The sequence below is a fragment of the Suncus etruscus genome, chromosome 8 (genome assembly GCF_024139225.1).
Source record: "Suncus etruscus isolate mSunEtr1 chromosome 8, mSunEtr1.pri.cur, whole genome shotgun sequence".
Classification (NCBI taxonomy): Eukaryota; Metazoa; Chordata; class Mammalia; order Eulipotyphla; family Soricidae; genus Suncus; species Suncus etruscus.
In genome coordinates, this window is record NC_064855.1 from 107,381,873 (window position 1) to 107,401,247 (window position 19,375).

At 33.4% G+C, this 19,375-nt stretch overlaps 1 protein-coding gene across 1 annotated transcript in view; it reads left to right on the forward strand.

The window, feature by feature from the left end:
* Positions 1 to 19,375, forward strand: part of GPC5 (glypican 5) — a 1,503,836-nt gene that overhangs the window by 531,664 nt on the left and 952,797 nt on the right. Inside the window, exon 6 of the mRNA XM_049778704.1 lies at positions 1,922 to 2,042. Within this exon, the coding sequence (XP_049634661.1) occupies positions 1,922 to 2,042 (121 nt within the window). The remainder of the gene's footprint in view (positions 1 to 1,921; positions 2,043 to 19,375) is intronic.

Genomic DNA, 19,375 nt, shown 5'->3' on the forward strand with positions numbered 1-19,375 from the left:
TCCTGTGCTTATGTTTTTAGAATAATTTAGATTATTGATTTGGCTTGGAATGATCTGTTTCAGCAATTTTATTTTTTCTGGTTTGGTATTGTAAAGTTTCTTAAGAGAGTTTTTCTCTTCCAAGTTTTGTTTTTATACATATTCAAGTGTTGTCTTTTATACTTCTTTATTTTTCTTTATTTGTTATTATAACTTTGATTATGTCTAATCTTTGTGTTTTTCCCCACTTTTTTTTTTGGTGATCCTAAATAGGAAATTCCCATTTTCACAATACCAGTTCATGGTATTGTATTATCTTTTCTATTTTATTTCCTTATTTCTACTATGCCTTTTGTATTTTTTTTTACTTTCTATTAACTTTAGTTGATCTTTGGATTCTCCTTCCCTCACAAACATAGTTGTAATGTTATTTGAAATTTTTTTTGTTTATGAATGTGGTTCAGTATTGTACCAATCATTCCTTTTAAAGCTGCTTTGGTTTAAGCACACTTTCCAATAACTTGTTTCTTTTTTTAATTTTTTTCTCTAGGAACTTTTTATTCATCTTTTGATTTCTTTGTTGACCTAAGAATTATCAAAAATACTTTTTGTTTTCTCCACATGTTGATTACTCAGCTATGCTTTTTAAATAGTGGAAGGAATACTATAATAAAATAATATAAAAATTCTTTAATATCTCATGGTAATTGAGTGTAAACACATTTCTACCATAAAAAATGGAACTCTCAAGGCAGGGCCTCCCTTTACTGTTCTACCATCTCTCATCATCATTTGTAAATGAAAGACCAGTTATTATTTCCTGTGTGTTATTCAGTTACTTTTGCTATTTCGTTTGCAGCGTGGCATCTTTTTCATGAATGTGTATTAGCTAAATAATTTAAAACTTATTTTAACATTAACATTTTAGTGCATACTTTAAACTACCTCCGATTTGTTTTTCCATTAAGTGTCTTAATTCAAATAGGCTTGTCCATATGTTTTACCTTTTCTTTGGCATTTACAGATCTCTTTACCACACAACACACTGAGCATCTCCTTCATTCTTAGTGCTGCACTTTAACAATGAACTTGTCTGTATGCGATGAGTTAATTTTTAAATATAGTAACATATACGGAGTGGATGTGTGAATGAGCAATTTAATTGATACTTTTCATTCACTAGTAGATAATGAACATGATGAGAATGAGAACTGTGTCCTATACCTAATAATCCCAATAAACTAGTGTAAAATTTGAATAGAGTAGGAAACACCTAATATGTTTTAGACGCAGATGAATTTAAATATTTATCTGAATTGAAATTATGTTATATGATTTGGGGATGGTAGTGATTTTCAATGACTTCCGCTGCTCATCCTATACAAACATGATTTACAAAACCCTGACTTTTGTGAGCCTCAGGTTTTATTTCCTCTACTTGCAAAAGATTTTTCCAATATTTGTTTATAATACTATGACTTTTTTCTTTTGCATTAAGGTACATATGCACATGCTTATGTATATATTAATATGTATATATGCCAATTAGGGAAAGTTATTTTGTGACATAGTGTGAAAAATAATTGAACAAATTTAAATATAGATATATATATAAAATCTATATATATTTTATATACATCTATAACCTATTATTTTAAAATAAAGTGAGGTCTTTCAGATAATATGGGTTCACAAGTCATAAATTATGAAGAATTTCATAATATACTCTATCAGTATATTTTATTTATAAGTATTTAAATTAAATTTTAGTTGAATCCTTTGATAAAAAGAATTAAACTAGTCTTTATTAAATAATTTTATGAGAGAAATATTGTAACTCAGTTTGCTACAAGAATAAGAGTTGTTTTATACTACTAATGACATGACATTGCATCAAGTTTGAAAAAATTACTAAAACAGATATTTCTTCCTTTTGATTTAGCTATACACAGCGTGTTTTTGGAAATGGAATAAAAGCTCAAGCTGGGAATCCTGAAGTCAGAGTCAAAGGTTCTGATCCAGTGATCAATCAGATTATTGATAAACTGAGGCATGTTATTCAGGTAAGTGTTGATCTTTTATTGAAACATTTATATTTCATTATATGTGGCAAATTTGTCAAACTTGTCTGATAATCCTACCTAAAACTCATTTTTGGGACAAGTTACTTATAACAAGAATTTTAGACCTATTTCATTGAGTGAATTTCAAGAGTTCATGTGCAAAGTTCTAGTAATTGTTGGGCAATCTATTTGAAAAAGAACTCAGATGTCAATAAGTAATAAAAATCTTAGCATAAATTTCATCTCTAACAAGGACTTCACCATTAAATAGATCACATTGCAAAGCATAGGCAATGCCAAAATCACCTACCATATGAGTTACAACGAAGGTTTAACTGCATTGAAAAAAAAATGTGTGGATAAATTCTCCCGTTATGTTACTTTTGGCCCAAGGTTACTACTTTCCAGTTCATCTTTAATTTGAACATGTGAAGGGTGACATTCTATATCTATTCCATTTCTTCTTGACTGACTTTACCAGCATCATATTCTCTACTTTTCGTATTGCAACAAATTCCATGTTTTTATTCTCAGGGCTACATACTAATCCACTGTGTACATAGATCATGATTTTCTGAATGTCATTTATTCTTTACTGGAAATTTGTGTTGTTTCCAAATGTTGAGTGTTGTATTAATTGTGGATATGAACATAGCTGTAAATGTATTCTCTTAGGATTTTTGTGTATTTGGGGGGATAGATCCCAAGATGTGGTACCTATGCTATTTGTTTTAATACATGACATATGTAGTGAACTTTAAAAATTATTCAGGTGAACTATGATAATGAATGAAAACATTGTGACAAAGACAATTTCAAGCCCACATTTGTCATTTAGGAAAAAACTATTTTTAATTTTTAATAATAACTATCATTTTTGGGCCCAAAGTTATAGTGGTAGGGCATTTGCCTTATATGCTGCAGATGAGGGTTCTATCCTTAGTACCTTATCTGTTCCTCGAAGCCTTGTTATTTTAGAAAAACATATATGTATATATTTGTTTTGTCTAAGAAAAATTTTGTCTGCTTATTTTATCACTCAAAAACTATACTTAAGAATAATGCTAGTTATTGTAGATAATAAAGTTATTCTGAGATCATTGACATGTTTCAATAATTTTATACAAAGCTTAGATTTATATATTAGTTCCTTTTTTTTTTTTTTGTTTGAGGTCTACACCCTGTAGTGCTCAGGAGTTTACTCCTGGCTGTACACTCAGAAGTTACACCTGGCAGACTTGAGGGACAATATGGGATGCTAGGATAAAACTCAAGTCATTCACATGCAAGGCAAATGCCATACTCCTTGTGCTATCACTCTGGCCCCATAAGATCAGTTCTTTAAGTTTCATTTTTTACTTATTTAAAATAAGTAAAAATTAAAAAAATATACTCTTTAAATACTTTTGTTTTATCTTTGGCAAACCCAACTCTGCCCTGACTTTGTGTTCAAGTTTTACTCAAGTAAGGGTCAAAGGATCATTTATGGTTCCAGGGATTAAACCCATATAAATTGTGTGCAAGGAAGGTACCCTACCCATTGTACTATCATTCCAGTAACTGTATACTTATGCTGTGTTATTCTGTTATTGCATTGAAGTAAGAAATTGTGAAATATATGTAACAATGTAGTGATCCTTGAATATAGTTCAGAAATTCTTAATACCTATATGCTTATCAAGTCATGTGCATTCAAAGTGGTTTTATGGAATTTTTAAATAAAGAAAATTCCTGGTTTAGGTAATAAGAATATATTTTCTAAGGGAAAAGATATTATAACTATGGTAAAATTCATAAAAATATTAGTAGTAATGCAAATAAAGTTTATAGAAATACATTAATGGATGTTCTATTGAGTTGTTTCAATGACATTTTCTTTCGTAAGTGGCAGAGAAAAATAACCCCATCTTACCTTTATCCTTTATCTTAAAAATAATCTTAGCCTTTCATCTTTACATATATATGTAGATCATCAATAATTCAAGATTATTCAAACCTTTCTGGGTCTACAAGCAAATAAAATGCTACTTTGAGGGGCCGGCACGGTGGTGCTAGAGGTAAGGTGCATGCCTTGCCTGCGCTAGCCTAGGACGGACTGCGGTTTGATCCCTCTGAGTCACATATGGTCCCCCAAGCCAGGAGCGATAACTCCTGAGCATCACCGGGTGTGGCCCAAACCACCCCCCAAAATGCTACTTTGAGATATGTATTAGTAAGCCAACCAGGATGATATTATTGAAATTTTCTTTTTATTTTCTTGGCTGCACCTGCAGTGCATAGGGGTCTCTTCTGACCTGCATTACTCCTGTAGAATGTTGGGACCATAGTTGATGCTTGGAGACAAACCCAGATTAGCCATATGCAGAAACTACCTTACCCTCTCTACTATCTCTCTGATAGTAAATGTGTGAAATTTACATCTAATGTGAAATTTATATTTTATTGAAATATTCATATTTTGTATGTTTACTAAAATGTTCACTTTTATTTCCATAGATTGTCCCCTTCTGGAGAATAAAAAATAGTTTGATTTTTTTCAGTCTACAGATTGATGACTTATGTGTCCTAAATTGAAAGTGTGTAGGGTGAGATTATTTTATTATTAAATTTTATTATTAAATAAAATATAAGTACTGTCAAGTACTTAAAAGTATACATGACAGTGTTTTGTCTGAAAAGATTTAAGAAATTATATTTTATAAGTAGACATGTGAGAGAATGATATGACTTGTTACCTGTGTTAAAATATAACAGAAAATTACTGTTGGCATGAATATTAAGGACACTTTTTAATATCATACTATAAAATACCACCTCTCTAAGGAGCTTTCTTTGTGCAGATACAAATTTGACCCAAAATACCACATTAAGCACCCATTATGGGTCACTTCTGTGCACAGAACCAAGATTAGTTTCTGAGCTCTACTAGTTGTAAACCTGCACACATACTTTAAAATGCCACCTTTCATTATAATGCTAAGAAATCTTCCTACTATCCTATTTGTACATACTTAGCAATATTATATGAGACTTTTTTTTAACAATGACTACAAAACTGACTTTGTACATAGTTCCAAACACTTTTCTTCTAGCTCTTCTATTTATGTCACTCAATTTTCTACCCTATACTATCTAGAATCAGGGTTACTTAACAAGTAGATACAAATAAGTATTTTGAAAATATAATACTAATTTGCTCAAAATATTTAACTGTTATTTACCAGTTTTTCAATAACCAACCTGGTTTTTCTTAAGAAATTAAACTTATAAACAGGGAGAGACAATACAGCAGATAATTAACTTCCCTCACATGGGTCAACCTGGATTTAATGCTTGGTACCACATAAGGTCTCGTGGGCCAGCCAGGAATAATTCAGAGCCAAGAGTAAGTCCTAGCACCAGAGAATGTGAACAAAACAAGTAAAATAAAACAAATCAGACAACTCAGCTTTCATCTCCATTATGTTTTAATAAAATGCAATGACTATAGCTGGCAAAATGAGAGATCTAAACATTAATGAATAGAGCATGTAGTTATTAGAAACATTGATACACTCATTGACTCTTAGAGTTTATTTATGACAGGCAAAATATTTGCTAACTTCTTTTTACTACTGAGTAATTAATAAGCATCAGAAAATTAATTTTATTATTAGGGAAATCTTGTAAAACAGATGTGAAAAAATAAAGTATCTAGTGCCTCCAAATATACCAAAAAGTGTCAGAAAGTTGACCTCCTAGATTTACTTTGTATACTATAAATAGATGAACATATAGCATTTTATAAAACAAAACAGATAATAAATACATTTGTTTTTATGTTCTGAAATACTCATCTAGAGATTTTTATACAAGATGTTAATGTCTACATATTATCCTATCATTTGTAAAGGATTATAATTATTTTAATTAAGCGACCAAATGTTAGATATTTATGTTATTCAATTTCCCCTAATAGTAATCATGTCCTATAGGGACTTATCCCAAAATATAAATATTTATATCATTTTTACCGCTATTACATTTCTAAATATACTAAACAAAAATGATCATTAATGGTTTAAGTATTTTAATAAAGATTTATAATAATATTCAAGACAAGTATAGAAATTGTATAAGAACCACATTGTTTCATGAAGCTAGCAATATGTTAACTTTGGTTGTTGCATTTTGAGGATTTTATTATATTGGCTCTGAACACAAAGCTTTGAAAGGCAACTTCACAGGGCTCTTTTGGAAAAAGGAGGGATTCTTTGGAAATTGTAGCCAGAGAGCCTAAGGATATCATACATGTTAAGGTGCTGACTTTGTATGGGTCATGCCTTGGTAATCCATAGCTCTATATATGGTCATTCTCTGTTACAGAGTTAAGTTCTGCACATGATTGTGTGCTACATGCCTCCCTCTCCCCCAAAAATTAGGACTGGTAGATGAGCCAAAAATTATTTAGGGATAGGGATACTCTTCTATTTATTTATTTACTTACTTACTTATTTTTTGCTTTTTGGGCCACAGTTGGTGACGCTCAGGGATTACTCCTGGCTATGCGCTCAGAAATCTCTCCTGGCTTGGGGGACCATATGGGACCCTGGGTATCGAACCACGGTCCGTCCTAGGTCACCGCGTTCAAGACAAATGCTCTACCACTGTGTCACTACTCTGACCCTAGGGATACTCTTATTTATCATCAAAACAATTTTTGTTTTATTTTATTTAGTTGTTTTATTTTATTGTATTAGATTTTGGATTTGATTTTATTGAATTTTGAGCCACCCACAGCAGCTCTCAGGGTTTACCCCTAGCTCTGCAATCAGAAATCACTTTTGGCATGTGTTGGACATCATATGGAATGCCAGAGATCAAACCCAGGTAGACAAAGTTCAAGGCAAATGTCCTAATCCATTGTGCTACTGTTAGCACCAATCACAGTGATATAATATAATATATGGTACGTTGTAAGGCTTTCTTGATAACATAACAACACATCTTTATATTATGTTATTATTTAGAAACATGAGGAGATACAACCGAGAGATATAGATTTAAACTAGACTGTCAGTAGTTCCTTCACAGTTTGCTCACTTCCTCTGTCAGTCTTTCTCAAAAAAAAGGTTGTCAATCCCAAACCTTTGTCATTCAGGAGTCTGACACCTTTCTCTAGGTAAACCCTCAGATACCATATTCCGGCAGCTTCCATATTCCGAAGCATTTGATTGGAATGAACAATACTGCACCTTTGAAGATTGTCTTGGATAATCTTGAATAAACTTGGTTTATCCAGTTACCCAGAAGGGACTTTCTAGATTGCAAATAACATTTAATTCCACAATATATCTAAGACTGGTGATATATCCATTCAGATTTTCTCTCCTAGATAATTTATTTTAAACTTCTGCTATTCATTTGGTTTGGGTGAAAGTTGTCGGCTAAAGTTAACTGTTCTGCAATTATTTATTTATTTAATTATTTATTGGTTTGGGGGCCACACCCATTGCCTCTCAGGGTTACTCCTGGCTCTGCATTCAGAAATCGCTCCTGTCAGGCACGGGGTCCCTACGGGTGGCTGGGAATTGAACTGGGATTTGTCCTGTGTTGGTCGCATGCAAGGCAAATGCCCTACTGCTGTGCTATTCTCTTCGGTCCCAAACATTCATTCTTGATACATTAAATAACCTCATTTTTCAAAGAAAATAATGTAAGCAGTTAAAATTCTACTTGCTGAGTACTGTTACTTGGGAATGATAATGACCCACTACTTAAAAATTACCTACTCTTATATGAAACATAAAAAGTAATCTCACAGCAATTTTCTTTAAGTCTTTTATTGCAGTCCGGTAACTGTTACAGTGCTGTTAAAAGTAATAGAATTAAGTAAGATTTTTATTTCTTCAACCCTATCACCTCTAATATGAGAAATATTATTAGTTTCTATTAAATATTCATTCTGGAGACTAAAAGTCCTTTGGAAAGATTATCTCAATGAATGAAATTAATTTGATTTCAAATGTAATAAAGGCAATAATCATAACTATGTTCTTAAAACAACAAACTGTGTAGGTGTTTTATTTTAAGTATTTTAGTTATCAGGAAGTTAAGCAGGAAGGAGAAATTGATATTATGTAGGAAAAGACTGTGCTAAATCGCCTCTTTATTTTTTCTATTCTGTTCTCAAGGTAGCACTACAATAAGCAGTGACATTATGACTATAATGGACTGCTATGAAGTTCTATTCTAAATCTCAATGGACAGTGATATCCATGACTTCTAAAGACTGAAAACAACATATTTTTACAAATATAATAATATCTATATCTTTCTGAATTCTGAAAACTACCTGAACAGATTTTTTTTGTTAAATTATCTAGTACCAAGAACACATCAGGGGATTTTCCCTATTATTTAGAGCATTTGTGAGACAAAATTAATCAATCAAAATTGGATTGGCCAATTGTTAAATTGCAAACTATTTAACCATAGCTTGCATCTGATTCCTCTTCTCCTGTACTGACCCATATTTTTTTGCTCAAGGAATCTCCCATAACACCATGACTCCTCCCTTGACTACATTAATTACCAATATAGAGTCTCCAACTCACAACATTAATATTCTAAAAAAAACAGGCATTTATTTGATTATCTTTTAGCTCTGAAGACAGTATTCAAACTGCACTCGATAACTTTGAATGCTCCTCTAAGTTAGTAATTAGTTTGTCTGAGCAAATTCAATGGAAAGTTGCTTTCCAGAGTGGGAGGTAGAAGGCACTGACTTCACTATCGGCCATTTCATTTTCAAAAAATCAATTGTCAGCATAAAACCATTTCAATTAGTGTACAATCAACCAGAAATGGAAGTTTAAAACACTTTTTAAAAGTAATGAGGTTTGGGTTGGCTCTTATAAAATTTATTTTTATTAATTAAAGAATGTGTAATTGTTTTCTATTAGATAACATTTTGACTTTATATGTGTGCTGATGCTGCTGACATTGCATGTTCTCGCCTATTACATTATGATCTATCTATATGTCAGAGTTTCTGTTTGGACAATATGTTGAAAAAATTTCAAATGTAGGACCTTCTAATTTTCTATCCAGGTGCTAGGACAAACGATGAGCTAACATATGTAATAATACTATTTTAAAAGTAATGTGAGGGCAGAGTCAGGGATATAGTACAATGGGTAGGACACTTAAGTTGCATACATTTGAGGTGGGTTTGATCTCCTGAACACCACCAGGAATGATTAAAACCTTATAAATACTTGAGTTGTCCCAAAGCCAAATATAATAAATAATAATAATAATAATAATAATAATAATAATAAATAACAAGAGCATAATTTATAAGGCAAAAATACTACTTGCAACTAGCTCCATACTTGCATGCATGGCACATGAAGAAAATAAAACTGCATCCCTATGTTATACTTTATTAAAAATATTTCAAAATGTATTGATCATTTAAAATGCATTATTCAGTGGCCGGCGAGGTAGTGCTAGAGGTAAGGTGTCTGCCTTGCAAGCCCTAACCAAAGAAGGACCGCGGTTCGATCCACTGTTGTCCCATATGGTCCCCACAAGCCAGGGGCAATTTCTGAGTGCTTAGCCAGGAGTAACCCCTGAGCGTCAAACGGGTGTGGCCCGAAAAAAAAATGCATTATAGGGGCCGGGCGGTGGCGCTAAAGGTAAGGTGCCTGCCTTGCCTGCGCTAGCCTTGGACGGACCGCGGTTCGATCCCCCGGTGTCCCATATGGTCCCCCAAGCCAGGAGCAACTTCTGAGCGCATAGCCAGGAGTAACCCCTGAGCATTACCGGGTGTGGCCCAAAAACCAAAAAAAAAAAAAAATGCATTATTCAAATAGAGGATAAGTGGGAAAATAATACTACCAGGGTTAGAGTTAGAGTATAGCCACTAGGACATTTGCCTTGCACTTGGCCAACCTGGGTTCAATCCTTGACATTCCATATGGTCCCTTTGGCCCACCAGGATAATTTCTGAGCACAAAGCAGAGAGTAATTTTAACACTGCTGGGTGTGGCCCTAAATAAAAACAAATAAGAAAAATACTTTAATCATTAGTACACTTAGCTATTCATTAGTAAACTTTTTTATTTATAATATCTTTATTTAAGCATCTTGATTACAAATATAATTGTAATTAGGTTTCAGTCATGTAAAGAACACCCCCCCCCCCTTCACCAGTGCAACATTTCCACCACCAATGTCCCAAATCTCCCTCCATCCCACCCCACCCCCACCTGTACTCTAGACAGGCTTTCCAGTTCCCTCATTTATTCACATGGTTATGGTAGTTCTCAGTGTAATTATTTCTATAACTGTACTCACCACTCTTTGTGGTGAGCTTCATGAAGTGAGCTGGAAGTTCCAGCCCTCCTCTCATTGTCTTAGGATTGTTGCAAAAATGACTTTTATTTTTCTTACAACCCATAGATGAGTGAGACTATTCTGCGTGTCTCTCTCTCCCTCTGACTTAAACTTAAATAGCTAATTACAAAATTATTTTCTTCAACACACTTACCACTAATATTCATATATATATATATAAATAAATTTCTACATAAATTCAAGTGTGACTTAGATAGCAACCATTTATAGATTAATACTAAAATCCTAACTTTGTGGACTCAGATTGTCTTGTGAATATTATGGTAAAATGGCAGTCATTTCATGATATCATTTGCCTACAAAGTTTCATTACATTTTGCTCACTTTTCTTCTTTATATCATTTTTCTGACAAACTGTTCATTTTTGCCTTCACCATTCCTCTAAAAAACCCTTTCCAATTTCATTGATTACATTGTTAGTTTCAGAATCCAAGTCCTTTGTTTTTTTTTCTCACTTAACATTTATCAGCATATGTCTGCATGTTCATCCTATTTCTTTTTTTCCTGATTTTGCACAAACCTCTCTGATTATATCCCCCCAAACACACATGCATAATTTCCTTGGAATGTTGTTTTTCTGGATTCCTACCCATTTGATTATTCCCCTTTCTCTTCATCGGCCTCTAGAAGGAATTCATAGTAGTCACAGTTTTAACTTTGCCCCAGGTGTTTCTCATGTATTTCAGTATGCATACTAGGCAAAGATCATGAATTTCAAATTCAACATGGCCGAAAATGAAATTCATTTGAATTATTGGCTTATCCTCCTAACCTATTCTCCTCAGTTAACTAAATTTGCACCTTGTATGTGATCAGTGATTCCATTTTCTTTCCCACTCATATCAAGTGTATCTTCATTTTCTGTTCTGAATATATTTTAACCTGTCTGCTTGTTTTTACTTCATGTCTGTTGTACTATTTGTTACCACCATCAAATTTTATAAAAACAAAACTAATAATTTCCTAAAATTATGTAATCTCCAGTCTAGGAAATATTCTGACAATTTCCTCTACTACTATCTCTAATTCCTGTCAAACTCATTGAACAATGTACTTTGTTTGATTTACTTATCCCAGCCCCAATAATATATTTCTTCCAAAGGCATTATGTCAAACATGTAACTATCATTTTACTAGAATAAATCACTTTAATACCCACTTAACCTCATTTAATTGTACATTGTTATAATATGATGCAGTCCAATCTCATATTGTAATATTTTTGTCATATGTATGTTCATTTTCTTTTTCTAAAATAGTTCTTAAATGCAGATTAATTAATATCATTTTTAACTCACAAGAAATTTAGTATATGTTTTAATACTCAAGGTAGATAAAGGAATAAATTTTAACATGGGTAGCATAAATTGCAATTCAATTTATGCACCAAGTTTTACTTATAAAAAGTGAAACAATTTATCTGGCATTACTTCAGGCATATGGGACTAGCACGGAAGACTAAATGCCTGAGTAGTCTAATACCCAAGTCAACATTGTACTAGAAATTACTAACCTTATTTTCTCTACGTATATCTATAGGCATTCCTCCTAAAAACTAGCTGAAAGATTCATAGCTTTTACTCTGATCAAATTAGAGAAAAGAAATCACAGGGGAGCAACTATAAGAATAAAAAAATTTTAATATGTAATTTAGCCAATTTTCCTAAAGCTTTCAAATATTTACTCTCTGGCTATAGGGAAATTAGTCCAAATTTATAATTTTATAACCATCATTAAAGTCTGGTTTCTGAGGGACATTGTATTCTTAAGGTTCTCAAATAAGGCCACTCTACTTTCCTTTTCTTTCTTTCTTTCTTTCTTTCTTTCTTTCTTTCTTTCTTTCTTTCTTTCTTTCTTTCTTTCTTTCTTTCTTTCTTTCTTTCTTTCTTTCTTTCTTTCTTTCTTTCTTTCTTTCTTTCTTTCTTTCTTTCTTTCTTTCTTTCTTTCTTTCTTTCTTTCTTTCTTTCTTTCTTTCTTTCTTTCTTTCTTTCTTTCTTTCTTTCTTTCTTTCTTTCTTTCTTTCTTTCTTTCTTTCTTTCTTTCTTTCTCTTTCTTCCGGTGTGTGTGTGTGTGTGTGTCTGTGTGTGTGTGTGTGTGTGAGAGAGAGAGAGAGAGAGAGAGAGAGAGAGAGAGAGAGAGAGAGAGAGAGAGAGAGAGAGAGAGAGAGAGAGAGAGAGAGATTTTTGGGGGGGCCACATCCAGTGACGCTCAGGGGTTACTCCTGGCAATGCACTCAGAAATCGCTCTTGGCTTGGGGGACCATATGGGACTCTGATGGATCAAACAATGATCAGTCCTAGGTCAGCAACATGCAAGGCAAGCTACTGCCCTGGCCCTCAATTTTCCTTTTCTTTTTAATTTTTTGGGTCACAGATAGTTCTTTCTTGGACAATGTCATTAGTTGATGCCAAATATCCTGAAATTTAGTATACATTTAAGTTTTGTTGTAGAATATTGTTTTTTGTATTTTTGTTTTTCTTTTTTCCCTTTATTCTTTTTAAATTGATATTTATAACCTCTAGACAGACTCCTCCCAGTTTTTTGTTTGTTTGTTGTTTTTTTCTTTCTCTTCTTTTCTTTTTTTTTCAAACAGAACCACATAGCTTGAATTATCTTGTTCTGCCTTATAAATAGTTGGGAAAAAATAGATAGTACCAGAACCAAACAGTCTTATAAACATTGAGTAGAAATAAAAAATAAGGGCCCGGAGAGATAGCACAGCGGCATTTGCTTTGCAAGCAGCTGATCCAGGACCAAAGGTGGTTGGTTCGAATCCCGGTGTCCCATATGGTCCCCCGTGCCTGCCAGGAGCTATTTCTAAGCAGACAGCCAGGAGTAACCCCGGAGCATTGCCGGGTATGGCCTAAAAAAAAACAAAACAAAACAAAAAAAAGAAATAAAAAAATAATCAGACTTAAACATCAAACCCAAAGTCAATGACAACAGTATCGATAGCTAATCTTCAACAAGCTATACACAGAGGGGACCAGTTATACTAGCAGTCCAGATGGGGCAAAGGAGGAGGATGCTTGGAACTGGGGTGGAAGGAGGACATCACTGATGATGGGAATACTCCTGATTCAATGCCACTACGTACAGCAAATATTACTGTGAAAGATTTGCAATTCACTTTGGTCACAATAAAAATTATTTAAAAATAATAAATTCCACTCAAATATTTTCTGGCACTCATTTACCACATAAAATTTTTTGCATGAACTTTTTGCTTATTCTTTATTTTATGTATGTATATTACAAGTCCGTAATACTTGCAGATTCAATAAATGTACTTTATAATCATTTGAACATCATTTTATGAAGGTACTTTGAAGATAAAATTTGTCAGAGCAAAGCAATTTTTAGATATATATTTTTTGCTGTTCCATAGCACTTAAGCAGATGTCCGCCTATAGTTTTGAAGTGGTTGATGCACCTTGAAAATAGGTAACTTTTGGGATGAATATTGTCATGTGGGATCAATGAGAAAGTTTCTTAAAGCACAGGATATTGAAGAGGTGAAATAAATATTATATAAAGAATCATTAAAATACTAAACTAGATGTTCTGTGATAAAATTAAAATATGAATTATAATAACCTGAAGAAATGTGGTTAAGTTCTGCATTTATTATATTTCATATTGGTATGATGGAAACTTAATCGGTTTCATTAAAAATAAAACAAATCATGAGTTTTAGAGTAATGAGTTTGAATAGGCATTCATATACTTTTTATAATGGCAGGTCAGTTTCTAGTTCTAAAAATTATCATTTTGGAATTTTATATCAGGAAATATATTATCAAGGCAGGCCTGAAACTCATTAAACAGATGGTAAAATCTAATTTAACTTTCTTTAATGTTCCTTTCTTTTTATCTTAAAAAAAGCAAATGAGCTTGTCAGCTTTTAATTATAAAACTCTAATTTGAATTTATTATATATAAGAAAACAAGATAGTTGCTAAATTTACTCTATCTTCGTGACATCCATCCTATTGTTCACTTGTATTTTTAATTTAACGATAAAAAAATCCTTTCAAGGTTGTATAAAAGACTCAGGCTATCAAAGGAAAATTTAACATTCTTAAAAATAAATATCTGGAGGCACTTAATAAAGCTTGAAATGCAGATTTAGTCTTAAGATTGTTTAAAAGTAACAGATTTGCACGGATTAAAATAAATGTAGTTTGAAAAGTATAATTTTCCATCTTAAAAATCTGAAATATGTCTCATCTGTATTAAAGCAAGGAATATATGTACTTAAAAAATCTGATGTAAGTAGCTGAGTCATATCCAAAAACTGCACATGTCCTATATTAACTCACTAAAGAAGCATACTTGTTTTTTATTTTGTTTTTGGGTCACACCTAATTTTACTCAGGACTTTTTCTGGGCTCCACATTAGGGTCATTCCAAGTAGGGCTCCAGAGAGCCAGTGATCAAATCTTGGTTAACTACATATAAGGCAAGTGTCCTAGCCACTGTACTATCACCTTGGCCCCGAGAAGCATATTTTATGTACTCTTATATGCCTTTTTTTATCAGTCATATAAAATGTTTTACATATAAATTTATAAATGTATTTCTTGTTTTTATAATCAGAAAGAATATTGCAGCTATTATCTGTTTTAAACAGACCTTTATATACAATGTCATTGCAATATCATCTGACTACAGCCTCCATTAAATTTTTGGGTGTATTTGAATTTGCTTATTCTGTCTAGTATGTGTGTTGAAAGATAAGGATGTTCATTATATACCTATTGAATAAATAATGTAGAATTAAGACAATCACTATTTAAACTAAAATGGATCAGGAAAGAGAATCTTTTAATTATTGAATACTAATATTAACTGTTTAAAGTCATCCTGGGGCATGAAGGTGGCTGAGTAAGAACCTATTTTTAATCAGTAGGCTGTGAACACAGCAAATATGCTCCAAAACTTGGATCAGGCTGCACAGAAACTTAGCTCAAACCCAGATGGAGACTTTCCACAGCAATAAACATAAAGACAGCATCCAGATGGATTGATCACAGAAAGAAGAGAGACCACACTTACCAGGAGAAAAAAAAATTACACTTGTGAGCAACTAATTACAATTGGAATGCTATTGCTAAGGTAATAACCTTTACCTGGGTGAATAGGGTAGGTATTTTTTATTTTTGTTTGTTTGTTTGTCTGCTTGTTTTTGTACCAGTACCTTAAAGCCACAGTACTACACTAATGATGCTGGTATGGAAGACAGAAAATACAGAATATAACTAGGATTATAACCTAGTATAACTAGGATTCAGCTTTATTGCCAGGTGCTATCTGGTTGACCTCTGCTAGTCTTGCACATCCACATCACTGTGTTGGTGAGCACCATATTGGATCTTACACCACAAGTAAGATTTTTTTAGTTAACTAGGAACAGAGTGAGAGTTATCAGTAAAATTTACTTCTAGCAAACAAAGACATTGTCCCATTAGGCCTACAGCTGACTACTACCAACAACCCACACCCGAGAATGGAAAACTTCTGTGTTCTCAGATCATACCTACCGGTATTAGTCATTATGGTCTCTTGTTGGCCTATAGCAACATACTTTGTTTTCTGTCAGGTAGAGTATGTATTTTATCACTAGAGGGACCAATGATGTAGGCATCTTTCAAACCTTCCCAGTCTTATAATCTAGCTTCTGCCTAGATTCACATGGCCATGTAGATCAATAGTAGGAAACCACTCATATCATCAGTTACTGACCACCCAGTTCTGATTGAACATGACTCATTAATTCTTCTGAGTATTTGTGAGTTCACATACTCAGTTTTAACAGCAGTCCATTTAGACTCAGAGTATTTGAATCTAGGCAATCACATTTATGGAACCAGTGACTGTTGTCCTGTTGTGCTTGGACATGCTGCCAGAATATTGGCAGACTCTTGAAATAGCATAATTCTAAATATCATAGGACCCATTGTGTGTCATTTTGTCCATCAGTCATTGGTGAGTTCCTGAAAACATGGACCTCTCAATAATGGATCAGGTTTTCCTGAGCTCTAATCCTGCTTTCTGGGAGTAAAAAACCATCAACCTGGAGTTTATATAGACTTGCTTGACCATAGTACTATAACTGTTGCTGGATATTAACAATAATAAAACCCCAGACTCCTCCCAAGTCTACTTGATTTTGGGACTGAAGTTATCTGGCATTCACTACAGTGAATCTTGACTACCACAATTATAGTAAAATGAATAACCCACAAACAAATCCTCACATATATAAAGCTTATTTTTGATTAAAGAGATAAGAGAATAAAATAGAGAACACAAACTCTCTAACAACTCTTATAGGGAAAAAATACTACCTTCAGGAAGAACTTGAATTTTTTCTCACATATTGCATAAAATTTATAATGCAGTAATATTTAATATTATACCTGAAACCATAAATTCATTGAAGAAAATTTAGGGCACGTATACCATGATATTAGTTTCAACTATATATTTATGAATTTGATTCCAACAGAAAGGAAAAAATAAACAATCTGAAGATATAGTACAGTGGGTTAGGTGCTTGCCTTGCACACTGCTGATCCAGATCTAATCCCTGAAATGCCATACCATCAGTAACTCCTGAGCACAGAGACAGTAGTAAGCTATAAACACTGGATTTGGTATTAATGCCTGTACTCACTCCAAAAAATCTCAGAAAACAGACAAAAATATTAATATACAAATTGGGCAAAAGAATGAGCAAATGCCAAGATGAAGATGATTGAATAGATGGCAGCAGGCACCTGTGAATCTGCTAATTCTTATTTATTTATTATCAATGAAATGAAAATGAAAATGCTGTATTTTTCATACCATATTTTCATACCACTTCTCCCCCCCCCCCCCGCAAAAAAGATGAGAGGAAATACCTGTGTGTTTTATGGAGCTAATACTACCTGGAGCTGAAACCTTGAGTGCAGGGGAGAAGAGCAGATACTAACCACCTGACATTCTCAGTGTTATGAAGATTCATAATGATTTTTTGTTTGATTTTTGGGCTACACCTGGCAGTGCTCAGGGGTTACTCTTGGCTCTATGCTCAGAAATCGCTCCTGGCAGGCTCGGGGTACTCTATGGGATGCTGGAAATTGAACTCAGTTTCATCGTGGGTTGCCGCATGCAAGGCAAATTCTCTGATATCTCTCTGGCCTATTATTCTTAATATCACGTTGACTACTGTTCACTTAATATGGTTGAAATATTATTTTGTTATAATTTATCAAATATTTTAGAACACCAGTGGCCTTGGAATATTTTCTTCTTGTTTTCCTCAACTAAAAACAATGTGTCTTATGGTCAGGTGTGTCTTATAGAGTGAAAAATATAGATTAAATACAAATAAAGATTATTAAAGCTAGTTAGAATGCCCTACATTAAAATCCCAGAGAAATACATTCTGGTAAGGTTATAGAAAAAGGAACCCTTATACCCCATTGGTGGAAATGTAAATTGGTCCACACCTATGGAAAATGTATGATAGCGTTTAACATATTAAAAATATATCCAACAGTTAACCCAATTTAATTCACAAAATCACAAAAAAATCAATATGTATATCCTTCTGTTTATTGCACTACTCTATGAAATCCAGAATATTGAGGATTTTTTAATGATAATTACTTCATTTAAACATTGTGGTTATGAAATTGTCCTCCCTGCCTGCCTTTTGACAGACAATTTACTTGTCATTCGCTCAGTCTCTCTCTTACTCTTAACCCATTTTTGATACTGTGGTTTGCATTATTGTTAATGAAGGGGTATGATGTACCATGCATATCGCTTTATCCCTTTTAGCACTCCATTTTTTCCCAGAATGATCAATTCAACTATCATTGTTTTTTGTTTGTTTGTTTGTTTTTGGTTTTTGGATCATACCCGGTGACGCTCAGGGGTTACTCCTGGCTATGAGCTCAGGAGTTGCTCCTAGCTTGGGGGACCATATGCGACGCCGGGGGATTGAACCACAGTCTGTATCCTAGGCTAGCGCTGGCAAAGCAGACACCTTACCTAGTGCCACTGTGCTGGCCCCTCAACTATTATTGTTATAGTTGTCCCTTCTCTAACTCTATTGCTCCACTATTTGGACTTTTCCTCCAGGTCCTCATTTGTATAGTTTCTGAAATTATTACTATAATACAAATGAATGAAATTATCCTAGTCTATCCCTTACCTCTGACTCATTTTACTCAGCATAATAAACTCCCTGTATAAGCAAATTTTATGACTTCATTTTTCTTAACAGCTGCATAATATTCCATTGTGTAGATATACCACTGTTTGTTGGTTTTTTGCTTTTTGTTTTTGGGTCACACCCAGCAGCACTCAGGGTTACTCCTTGCTCTACACTCAGAAATCGCTCCTGGCAGGCTTGGGAGACCACATGGGATGCCGGATTTGTATCACTGTCCTTCTGCATGCAAGGCAAATGCACTACCTCCATGATATCTCTCTGGCCCCATACCACAGTTTCTTTAGCCACTTATCTGTTCTTAGGTACTTAGGTTGTTTACAGATTCTGGCTATTCTAAATAGTACTGTGGTGAACATACATAGGAACACAAAAGAATTAACTACATGGTGCTTTGAAGTTCCTAGGATATATTTTTAGGAGTTGTATAGCTGTATCATATGGAAACTCAATTTGTAATTTTTGGGGAAATATTCATAGTGAGACAACTCATGTGACTAAGGGCATTTTCTTGGGAAAAGATAAATACACAACTTATAGTTCATTACATTTTGATAGAATTGAAGCAAGCCATTAGGTTTTGAAGCGTCATTAGGTTTATTCATAAAAAAACAACAACAAGGCCCACATACTCATACTAAGTGGGATATACAAAATCAGGGAGAAAATAAAAGTAAAGTGAAAATAAGTGTTGAATCAGTAG